Source organism: Kluyveromyces marxianus, chromosome 2, assembly GCF_001417885.1.
Source record: "Kluyveromyces marxianus DMKU3-1042 DNA, complete genome, chromosome 2".
Lineage (NCBI taxonomy): Eukaryota > Fungi > Ascomycota > Saccharomycetes > Saccharomycetales > Saccharomycetaceae > Kluyveromyces > Kluyveromyces marxianus.
The window spans coordinates 813,163-824,826 of record NC_036026.1 but is presented as its reverse complement, the minus strand read 5'-3'; the positions used below and the strand labels follow the sequence as shown (position 1 = coordinate 824,826).

General features: G+C 43.8%; 6 protein-coding genes across 6 annotated transcripts; 4 read left to right on the top strand and 2 right to left on the bottom strand.

Moving 5' to 3' along the window:
• Nucleotides 1-122: 122 nt before the first annotated feature.
• MRPS12 (mitochondrial 37S ribosomal protein uS12m) lies at nt 123-626 on the top strand (the record flags this gene model as incomplete). Its single annotated transcript, XM_022818011.1, has 1 exon — nt 123-626. One exon carries the CDS (start codon nt 123-125, stop codon nt 624-626), a length of 504 nt encoding a protein of 167 aa, XP_022674721.1.
• Nucleotides 627-952: 326 nt separating this feature from the next.
• Nucleotides 953-1,933, top strand: ARC35 (Arc35p; the record flags this gene model as incomplete). Its single annotated transcript, XM_022818010.1, has 1 exon — nt 953-1,933. The coding sequence occupies one exon, from the start codon at nt 953-955 to the stop codon at nt 1,931-1,933; it is 981 nt and encodes a 326-aa protein (XP_022674720.1).
• A 2,956-nt stretch (nt 1,934-4,889) lies between these two features.
• STP3 (zinc finger protein STP4) lies at nt 4,890-6,362 on the top strand (the record flags this gene model as incomplete). Its single annotated transcript, XM_022818009.1, has 1 exon — nt 4,890-6,362. One exon carries the CDS (start codon nt 4,890-4,892, stop codon nt 6,360-6,362), a length of 1,473 nt encoding a protein of 490 aa, XP_022674719.1.
• An 870-nt stretch (nt 6,363-7,232) lies between these two features.
• KLMA_20392 (delta(12) fatty acid desaturase) lies at nt 7,233-8,468 on the bottom strand (the record flags this gene model as incomplete). The annotated part of the gene is made up of 1 exon (XM_022818008.1): nt 7,233-8,468. The coding sequence occupies one exon, from the start codon at nt 8,466-8,468 to the stop codon at nt 7,233-7,235; it is 1,236 nt and encodes a 411-aa protein (XP_022674718.1).
• Nucleotides 8,469-9,726: 1,258 nt separating this feature from the next.
• On the top strand, nt 9,727-10,152 carry SRP14 (RNA-binding signal recognition particle subunit SRP14; the record flags this gene model as incomplete). The annotated part of the gene is made up of 1 exon (XM_022818006.1): nt 9,727-10,152. One exon carries the CDS (start codon nt 9,727-9,729, stop codon nt 10,150-10,152), a length of 426 nt encoding a protein of 141 aa, XP_022674717.1.
• A 70-nt stretch (nt 10,153-10,222) lies between these two features.
• On the bottom strand, nt 10,223-11,482 carry UBX3 (clathrin-mediated endocytosis regulator UBX3; the record flags this gene model as incomplete). The annotated part of the gene is made up of 1 exon (XM_022818005.1): nt 10,223-11,482. The coding sequence occupies one exon, from the start codon at nt 11,480-11,482 to the stop codon at nt 10,223-10,225; it is 1,260 nt and encodes a 419-aa protein (XP_022674716.1).
• Between the last annotated feature and the right edge of the window lie 182 nt (nt 11,483-11,664).

Genomic DNA, 11,664 nt, shown 5'->3' with positions numbered 1-11,664 from the left:
AATATCAAATGAATGAATGGTTGTAGTAGATAGACAGACATTTAAGAGCCAGGAGTGAAGGGTGTCAGAGGCTTGATAGACCGGCGAAGCCACATACTGGGTAAATAGAAACAGCGGAAGATATGTTCAGAAGAGTATTTGGACTAGGCGGTGGCCTGTCAAGAGTATCACACTCGTTTTCAAGCACTGTTAGCACGGTGCCAAGGATGATGCAACAGCGTTCGTTTGCGCAAACGTCGCCAATACAAGCGACTTTGAACCAGATAAAAAGAGGGGTGAAGCCTCCAAGCCGTAAGAAGGTGACTGAATCGCCGCATTTGGACAATTGTCCAGTGCGTAAGGGGGTTGTTCTCAGAGTGATGGTTTTGAAACCAAAGAAGCCTAATTCTGCGCAAAGAAAGGCATGTAGAGTGAGACTCACGAATGGTAATGTTATATCCGCGTACATTCCGGGAGAGGGACACAATGCGCAAGAGCACAGTATTGTGTTTGTTCGCGGGGGTCGTTGTCAGGATTTGCCTGGTGTGAAGTACCATGTTGTGCGTGGTGCTGGTGATTTGGCTGGTGTTGTGAACAGAATAACATCCAGATCCAAGTACGGTGTTAAGAAGCCTACTAAGGAGTAGTAATGGACATGCATAGATGTATATAATATTGTCTCCATCTCGTGTAAATAAAGCTAGTTGTGATGGCCCTGGCGTAAGAGTAATGTATACACGCATAATACACACTCATGTTATGCGATCACGTGAATAATATATAACCTGTTTGGCGCAGGGCAAAAAAAAAAAAAATACCAAAATTCAAAATTAAAATTAAAACAAAATGTAGTTTAGTTTTGAAAAAAAGTGTCTTTAAAGTTAAACTGAGGAAAAAGGCCCCTATCTAGTGATTATCACGAAAGGGAAGAGGGAATAGGGAAGAGACTCAAGCCAGCCAACGTCAGACCGCAATGCTATATCTCAAGCCATACAACTTGTTGATTCAGAAGACCTTGACAGAGGCATTGGATGCCTACAGAAGTGGATCTCCATTAACTCTAGACAGAATTGTTTCTGATTTCGACTACACCACTTTACACATTTGCAATAACGCTGGCGATAAAGAGAACTTACTAGTGTCAATTAGAACCAAGGCAACTCAATCAAGCAATGAAAGTGGGGGCGAACTATTCGGGTTTCTACGTACCAAGTTCGAAAAGTTTCCAGGTTTGAGCCTTAGCTCCGATCAAAAAGAGGCAGGCTACGACTTTACTCTTGTAGTGAATCTAGCTACAATTACCGCAGAATCTATTGTCCAAGTATCGCTCTTCAAGATTCTTGTCATGGCTTACCCATTCTACTTGGCGTTTGGCCAGAGCGCTGAGCTTTCCCAGTTGAATGAATTTGAACAAGTGGAAAAATCCAAAGAGGCCAAGGCTATGGTCATCAAGTACAGGGACGATGAAAACATCTATATAAAGCCTTCTTTTGACCGTATCACTGTTATATTCGAGACTATTTTCCAAGATGAAACGGATAAAGTGTTTGGGAAAGTGTTTTTGCAAGAATTCGTCGATGCAAGAAAGAGAAACAGATCCATCCAGTCTGCTCCACAAGTGTTGTTCTCTCACGAACCACCGCTAGAAATCCAAGGCGTTGTGCGCCATGAGCCAGCCGCAGCAGGCAAGAAGAAGTCAAGCAGGAGATTTATCACTTTTGTCTTGTTCCCACGTCACTATGCATCCGAGGAATTGATGTTTTCGTCCGTGTCGCAACTAGCCCTATTTAGAAACTACTTCCACTACCATATCAAGTGTGCCAAGGCCTACATGCACTCTAGAATGAGATACCGTGTGGATACGTTTATAAAGGTGTTGAACAGGGCCAAGCTCGACGACGAAAACGAGAATGATTCCCGTAGAACGATAACCGGTAGAAAAATGGTGTACTAATGAGATGTGACCCTTGCGCGGCTCTAGCCAGCGCAATGCAGCGCAGTGTATCATCATACATATGTTGTGTACGTATAAAGTAAAACAAAGTAAACACTAAACACTAAACACTATAAAACGATTTAGTAGTGGAGGATGCGGCGGGAAGTTGACAAGGGCTTAGCGTCACGTGAATATCACGCGGATTACTGCTCTATTTATTTTTTCTTGTTTTTTTTTTTTTTTTTTTTTTGATTTTCCCTCCCATCTAAACACACGAATCTCCGCGTTATCTCCGGTAGGTTCAACACGTTTGTCCTAATAAAATAATGCTAGCTACAAGCAGGCCTACCTTGAGACGGGAAATAACTCCTGACCCTGACTCTCGCTAAGCCTTCCTAGACATTACGCACTGCGAATTCGATCTTTTTGATTATTTTTTTCCCTCCTCTCCGTCCTCCGCCTTTACTCTGGGCTACCCGAGATGTTTTAGACAAAGGCACAGCACTGCTGAAACCTTGCTATACCAGCCGACGTACTAGAAAGGCCTTGGTAGCGACGAAGCCCTTTTCTGGCGGGTAGGCAAGAAGAGAAATACCGTAAAACACGATGGAAGGAGGTGGAAGCAAGGCACAGTCAAACGTAACCTTAGCTTAGCTGAACTGAGCTGAACTGAACTGAACTGAACTGAGCTGACCGACTGACCGACTGACTGACTGACTGACTAACCCAACAAACAGAACCCGTCTCAGGCGGGCGTCAGCCCGGGAATAACTCCGAGTCGGGTATTTGGCTAATTGCTCATGTCATGTGGATCCCATGTTCCTAGCGCCATGGCAATGGCGTAAAGCCGTCCGAAGAAACAAACCGAAACCATTCGCCCCCACTCAACAACAGCCCTCTCCCCTATGATACCATTCCCACCAGTTAGCTACACACATATACAACAACATGTATGCAATCCCATTTGCAAATCCAGAAACCCCTGCAGTTGAACGCCAGATTTACCCTCAAACACTGGCGCGTCACCCACGCACCACGCACACTACCCACGCCTGATCCAGCACACCCGGCTACTACCACATACACAAGCAAGCAAACAAACAAGTAACAACAAGAACAAGCACACACCAGACCCTCTTGGTGCGTCGCCGTACTAGGGCCGCCCCTGCCTAGCCGTGCGCCGTGCGAAGCACACTACTCCGTCGTGTAGCACACTCATCGCCCGTCACCGGGTGTTACCCAAACGGAAAATCCAAAGACGGCTGACAATAAAACTCCTAAACTCCTATTGCTCCTGCTGTCCTTTCTACGTACGTCATTGCAGCTGTAGCGTCGCTTTTTTTTTTTTTTTTTTTGGTGTTGTGTGTTTCTCTTGTTTTTCTCACCGTTCAAAATGGCTCAAACGGCTACTAACACAGCACGGTAGTGCTGCGAAGAGTACTGGGGCTTTTCCCCTTCCATTTTTCCATTTGTTTTTCTCCCAAGGTTCTTTTTCTTTTCATTGTCCAAGAAGGAGATTCCCGACGCTAGGACCGAGACCGAGACCATGACGAGAGGATTGCCGTATGCCATGCCATACAAAGCGTGTGTTACAGCCGTAACCCTGTGAGCTTCTTACTAAGGGAAGCACGGCGCTCATCAGTGTGGTACCAGCTTATACCCACGGATATTAGTGTTGACAGTGGCATGGTAGCAGCTGAAACTGCAGTAGACAGAGAGACAGACAGAGAGTGGCATTATGGGATAATACAATCAATTTGCCAACCATAGCGTTGTTCTTGTATTGTTGTGTTGTTGTTGCCTACGGCCTTCTAAGGCTTGGCAATAACAAAGACTCACCTTACCTCCCGAATAATGTAAATACGCAGCTGCACAACGAAGGGCTATATCACAAAGAAGAACAAGAAAAAAAAAAAATACACACACACACACAAAACAAAAAAACAACGCAATGCGTGCTTCAAAACTCCATTTCCCGGGTTTTGCTGCTGCAATTCCCCATAAAACAGGGTACTAAAAATCACTGGAACCCTCTCTGTCCCCCCTCTGCTTACAAAAGGCCTTAGCAAGGGCGGGCTGAATATATTGCACGGCACCGTCATCGTGCCAGTAGACACCCACACTACACTACACTACAGTAACTCACTGGATGGTGTTGGTGATGATAGGTAAGCCTTTTTCCCCACCACTTAAGATCCCGTGCCAAATCATCCATCCATCCCCTTTTGCGTGATTATTGTGGTCCTCTGTGCAAATACGTGGAATGTTCTACGTTACAGAACCTCTATGTTGCCATACGCACCCGACGTGGTAGGCCTTCTTCTCCGGCTGCCAACCCTAGCGCCCCTCTTCCCTTGTCCTGTTTACCTCTTTTTTTTTTTTTTCCTTCTTCTTCTTCTTCTAATTCCTTCCTAGTTCCTGGGTTTCCCAAATTTTCGCTCGAGTATACTGTGGACCGGCTCTTATGGGCAAATCTAAAACGTTACTTTTGGACCCGCTAAAGCCTTGAATTGTGCGAGGAAAAAATAAAAATAAAAACCAAAGTGGTTTTAGCCGTGACATCCTGAATATTGAAATAACTGCGGATTTAAATATGGATATAAATATAGAACGAGATGAGATGTCTGAGGGACGTATTTTCGATGCTCCCTTAAGCATTGGCCTGATTTGGGTTTAAAAGGATTGATTGTATTAATTCTTTTCAAGTTTCTTGTGAGTATCCTTTATTTATTTAGTTGCTGAATCAAGTACAGCTGTAACAGTCTAGTCTAGTCTATTACAACCCGCGCTGGATCTGTCTCTCGACTGAAAAATAAACTCGTCACATGGTCCATCTTTCCTGCTTCTAAAAAGGAACGAACAGAACGGACTTACATACGCATTCAATCATTCGCTAGTAACCATTACTAATACTTTTTTTTTTAGTTTACCTTACTAGAGATCTCGAACAAGCAAGCAAGCTATTGTTAATAATATGGACGTTTTAACTCACTCAAATATCAGTCCGACGGACAATGCACAAGCGATCCAACTGCCACCAATCTCGTCATTCGACAGCCTGATAAAATCCGGTGCCAAACACACGAACAATTCCCGTTCCGGCTTAAATACAAATGGTAATGCCAACGTCAACGCCAATGTCAATGTCAATGTCAATGTCAATGCGTCCATGCGGATTGGCCCACATAGCCCTGCTTCCAGCATCACTACGCCCATCAATTGTGCCAGCGGCAGTTACGCTCATCGTGCTTCTATCGCATCGATAATGACTAATAATAGCATGAGCCCGCGCACAAGTACTGATCACGTGGCCAATTTGAACGGACCCAACTTCAACGATTCCAGTGTGTCGGGCACCCCAGTCCTGCCTGGGAAGCCCAACAGCACATCTAGTGGCTCTGGCAAGGGCCTTTCCGATAACCTTTTATCTTACCAATTCGGAAGCACCGGTTCCAGTCCATCTGCTCAGGCATACCGTGCCTCTGTCAGTCTCAGTCACAGCAATAGTTTCGTGCTACCCCATGACCAGTCGCAGTCGCAATCGCAGGCCCAGTCCCAACAGACAGTGCCCAAGTTGAACGCAGGATTTTCAAATTTGGACGTGCTGCTGGATCAGAATGGTCATAATACCCAGGTACATCAATTCGTGAGCGTGCGGAACGCACACTCTCTCCCCGGTACACATCAGATTATCCCTCCTATTCCACTGATACAGAACCATTCCACTTCAAGCCCAACTTCATGCTCGACTACTTCATCCTCTGTAGTTTCTACCCCTTCTGTTTCTACTGCCTCTTCTTCCATCACCGGTGACGTCTCATCATCGTCGTCTCTTTTAGCAAATGACAGTACCGCAAAGCTCAGTACTGGTACAACCTCGAGTCCAAATATGGTGGTGAAGAAGCAACCTAGAAAGAAGAAACAATGTCCTCTCTGTGGCCTATTCTTCTCTAATTTGTCCACACATAAGTCCACACATTTATCTCCAGAAACCAGACCTTTCAAGTGCGAAGTTTGTTCTCGTGGGTTTGCAAGATCGAACGATTTAATCAGACACAAGAAATTGCATTGGAAGGATGAACTAAACCAGGAATCGATGGATTTTGTAGAGAAACTGAAATGTTTACATGAATTGAAAGGCACTTACAAATGTCCCTTTAACTCTAACCTAATTAATTTGGATCTAGGACTGAAGGGATCAGGGGTAGAAACATCGGACTTACCCTTTGAAACCTCAAACTGTCATTCAACAGGTATATTTTCTCGTTGTGATACTTTCAAGAACCACTTGAAAGCATTGCACTTTGAATATCCCCCAGGAACCAAGAAGAAGGATAGATCTAAAGTAGCAGGTCACTGCAAACATTGTGGGCAGAAGTTTGATAACATCGAAATATGGTTGAAAAACCATGTCGGAAAGGAATGCGGTTACAATTTCAAGGATTGATTTAAGCACAAGGACCTCTTGTTCCTTTCAAAACTCCCCTATACATACACACACCCTCTATTTTTGTTCAGCCAAGTGCTGGACTATCAGAGCCCACGGATTCGCAATTATCGAATTTGCTAAATTCATATTCTACATTGCACTTATATTTACAATAGACACATATTTTAATATGCGTAGTAGATGTCATTATATATATATACACAAATATATCAAGAAATGAAAACTTAATGAGAAATGATTTTCTAATCTATTTATTTATTCCAGTAATATTTTTTCTAAAGTTGGTTCTTGTTCATACATTGTAGCACTATATTTCAAACGATGATATTATATATATATTGTATATTAATTATATCTAACTCTAAACAAGATAAAAATGGACGCTTATGAATGCAAATTGTGTATCAAAAAGTAAGCAACAGGGGGGCACACGGTGATGGTTTCATGAGGATAAACTTTTTTATTATTATGATTATTTTTATTCTTTTTTTTTTTTTTTTTTTCAACTGATTTTACGTCAACAAACAAGGTTTTGAATTGTTTTCCTTTCTCCTCTGCCAAAGAGCAAGTAAGGCATTCGTAATGGACACAGAGGAATTTTAATATTCAGTTTTTGGTAAGAATGTTGGTGCAAAGCGACGAATAATGAAATAGAAAGGGGGGGGGGAAGTAATAAATAACATGATAAAATGGGAGAGGGGGTAATGGTAAGATTCTATTCAATCAAAAAGAAAAAAAAATTCAGAGAGAGATGGTTACTTTGAATAGAGAAAAGACACAGTTAGATGTGTCACATCAAAATCTAAAGAGTAGATTAGGGGGAGGAATATACAATGAAAAGGGAGAAGAATTCTTCCTGCCCCGCGTCTAGTTCTTCTTCTTTCCGGTTCCAACACCGATATTGTTGACGTTTCTGAACATGTAGACACCCTTAGAGCCTTCATCATCAATATATTGACAAGCTCTGGCACTCTTCCATAGAGAAACCCACATGTTTTCGTCGTTGTAACGGTAGTGTTCGCCCATGACCTTCTTGATAGCCTCAGAAGCTGGTCTAGCGTTGTAGAATGGAATTCTGGAGCAGTAGTGGTGTAGGACGTGAGTCTCAATGATATCATGGAAGATGTGAGGACCGATGAAACCGAATTGTCTGTCGATGGTGGCAGCGGCACCCTTAGCGAAGGACCATTGGTCTGCTTCGTAATGTGGCATAGTTGCATCTGTGTGTTGTAGGTAAGTGATGAAGACCAACCAGTGGTTGACCCAGAGGTATGGGACAAACCAGTTGATGAATAGTGACCATCCGCCAAACTTGTCGTACCACATTTTCAAGACCAAAGACTGAGTAATGATACCCAAGTCGGACAAGAGAATGTAGATGTAGTCCTTGCTGTCGAAGATAGGAGCAGAAGGCCAGAAATGGTTCCATTTCCACTTAGACACTTCTGGGTACTCTTGCCCAGTAACGTTGGTGAGCAAGTAGTATAGCCATCCACCCAATTGCTGGACGATCAATTCGACTAGAGTTCTGATTGGGGAATCTTCCGAGAACTCTTCAATGTCCTCATAAACGCCACGGGCCTTGATGAACTTCTCCTTGGTCTTTGGCACAAAGACCATGTCCCTGGTGATGTGGCCCGTTGCCTTGTGATGCTTCGAATGCGTGTACTTCCACGAGAAGTATGGCACTAGCAAGTAAGAGTGAAGAATCCAGCCTACGAAGTCATTGACAGCACCGTAGTCGGAGAAGGCCTGGTGCCCACACTCGTGGGCAAGCACCCAGAGCCCGGTCCCGAACAGACCCTGCACGAACGCATACGCAAACCAGTACGCAAACCTTGCTGCAATGTGCAGATCCTTCACGTACGGGTAACCCACAACATGGGTAAGATAACCAATGGTAACCATTGCAATGATGTCACGTGCCACGTATGAGAGCGAGCGTGGCAAGCTTCTGTTGTAGCATTCTGCTGGGATTGCCCCGAGGATGTCCTTGATGCTGTAGTCTGGCACCTTGAACACGTTCCCGTGCGTATCAACAGCGACTCTGCATGTGTTTTCGGTAACGGTTTCAGCGTCCGTAACGTACTGCGATTGTGACATTGCGCACACAACTAACAATCAAGACGGTAGTAGTGGTAGCGGTAGTAGTAGTAATAGTAGTACCGTGTGTCTTAGCAGATGCACCAGGCCGCACTCTCGAGCAAACAAATGAAAAAGGTGGGGCAACTTTTCAACTGGGGCTACCAATTCTTATACAATTCCTTATATATATATATATATATATATATATTATTCACACACATAAACCTATCGATCGAGACGCCTGCCCAAACTCTGAGAGTTCAACCTTTATGGATATACTGTAAAGTGCGTATTTTTTCTTTTGGTGGAAGAAAAAAAAAAAAAACCAAAACTAAAGCCAAAATGAAAACGAAAACCAAAAAAGCATCGAGCTGAGAAGCGCGCTCGCTGCCTACACAGCGACATAGGCCAGGAAAGGGGCCATTATCTATCAAGGGTGAGAGACTAAGCCCTAGCCTAGAGTCAGCCCGTACCCATCACTCTACATAAATTACCCAATACCTATACTAATCAATGGCAAGGTCTTGCCATTGCCATTGCCATTGCCCTTGTCCATGTCCTTTCCCCTGCCATTGCCCTACCTATTCTTATCTCAATGATCCGATATATTCCTCTATGTAATTAGTGTAGTGTGTACTCGCGGGGCGGATGTTGAATCCATCTGGGAAAACCCTGTTGTGGATTTTTGTTTTTTGTCTTTGGTGTCTCACACGGGGCCGCAGCGCGTTCTCATCTCATCTCATAATTTTTTTTTTCTTCTTCTTTTTGAGCTGGAACTGGAACTGGAACTGGTTTCACCTTGAACCACACATACACTGCATAGTCTAAGTTATTGTTGTGCTTTTTTTTTTTATTTTTTTTTTTTTTTTGAATTTTTGTTGGGAAAATGCACGGCTGAAGGGGGTTGGGTCGGCGGTCATCGGGATGTGTGGGTGGAGTGTGCGTTGTGTAATTGGTTGTTTGCACGTGACTGAAATCGCAAATTTCAACTTACAGCGATAGATTTGCGGTGGGCGACGAGCTGGCTGCGGGAAACGGATGGGAAACGTATGGGAAACGAGTGGGCTTGGGTCCGGGTAATATCAATTATTCCCACTGTAACAGACAGTAAGTAACAAACAGGAAGAGATAGAGAGAGAAATGAACGAAGCTGCTGAATTGAGCATCTTCGTTTATAGGTTGTATAGGCTACAGGCATAGCATAGCATAGCATAGCATAGCATAGGGCCGGGACAGAGTTGGATCGGAGCTAGCTAGCAGGAAGTAACAATTAGCAATGACAGAAGTACATCAGGGCAACAAGCCATTGACGCAGGATGCGTTCCTGGAGAAACTTCCAAAACTGTTCGAGGTCTCGAACGCACAGAACAAGACGTTGAATCTAAGGTTGAAAAGATGCATCAAGCACGACGGAGTCACGAAACCAGCGGAACTGGACGCCCACTCGCACCCACACTCGGATATATCGAAGATGGCGGAATCGAAACAGCTCAAGAAACAGTACAAGGCAAACAAAAAGACGTATAAACTTCTAGTCATGGCGACAGTGGGCAAGGGCACCCACCGCACGAAGTGTGTCACGGTAGTGGACGCGAGCGAACTTGATGCGTTCTGGAAGCGTACCGTCAGCGTCACGAAGTCGTCGATGAGCGGTTTGATCAAAAAGAAGACAAAAAAGAAGAAGAAGGGTAAGAAGAACTGAGTGAGAATTTCCTACATATATGTGTATGTATAGTATAGGTAAGCATAATAGTAGTTACTTATTTTTATGTTTATTCGGCGGATTCTACAATTATTGTCCCCGATGGGTATATCGCGTCCTCGTCCTTTATTAGAGTCGAGGGCTCGAGGTACGTCCGTGGCACTGGGGAGTACAACTCAAAGTCGAACTGGTAATCGTAATTGGGCCGCTGAACTTCTCCTTCTACTTCGTCGCTATTGGTATCGTTCGGCGATAGCAAGCCTGCCCTTTTTAGTGCAATATACGCATATATCTCTTCAATAGGCAAGTTCTCATCGAACCTCCTAATCACCCTCTCGTTCTCAAGCCTGATGTTCACCCTACACCCACCAGAAGCCGGTTCTGGCGCCAAAGTAGACTTCCTCCATATTAGCCATTGGCTCTTTAATGCAACTTCCTCTGCAGCCCTGTCTCTCTCCTGATCTCTCCTTAGCGAATCTTGGAACCTCGAGTCCTGTTGCTCACGGAGCAACCTTTGCACCTCTTCGTATTGTCTTTGTCTTCTTATTTCAAGTAACGTGGGGTAATATGTCGATAGCTTTGACTCAAACCGACTGAAATCGTAGTCAAACAACGGTCCCTCCACCCTTGCAATAAGCTTCATCTTATTGCTGGACCGTGGCGCTAGCGCCCCAAGAAATGGGAACTGTCTAACCTTTAACGCATTTGCCGTTTGCAATCCCTGAGGAGTTGTTACATCGCAAAACCAAACTAGGCAGTTATACTTCTTGACACACTCCACAAATTCCGTGGTAGTTAGAATTTTGCTAATATACTCATATGGGTCATATAATAATGGATCAAAGAAATACAGTATGGCAATTTTCGCATCGTTGGAACACTTATGCAAAATGTCCGTGTAGCCTCCCTTGAGCATGTTTTTGCTCAACACACCATTCTCTATATTGTATAGCACTTCAAACGTGTACCCGCTTCTCTCGTTGGCAGCAGTATATGCAGATAAAGAGTCTATGACATTGACAAATTGCGTGGCCATGTCATCGCCGAAATGATTGTCCTTTTTTGTATAGAAATGGAATATGTTGCTCACTGGTTTGAACATGCCAACAAGCGTTAGCAGTAGGTTCAGAACATAATACAGTATTGTTAATGGCACATAAAGACACACTTTGATTAGTCTTGGAATATCAGAAGCGGAACCATTGGTATTGCTATTCGATTCCAGATTATCTTCATTGTCGGCTTCATCAGAAAATGTACCTGGAAGTGGTGTAAAGGCTACCGGTACTCCGTTTCCTCTAGATGAGCTGTTAAAAAAGTTGAAAGCCATAATATGCAGTCAAAATCTGATCTCTTAAGATGCCTAGAATAATATATATATGAGATCTTGCTCTCTTGTTCCAGCAACCTCGACCATTTTAAAGGTTTAGTTTAATTACAGATATACTAAATAATTCCATGTTACATGATGTTTCCTTTTTTTAAACTTTCTAGACAATGAAGTGATTCAAT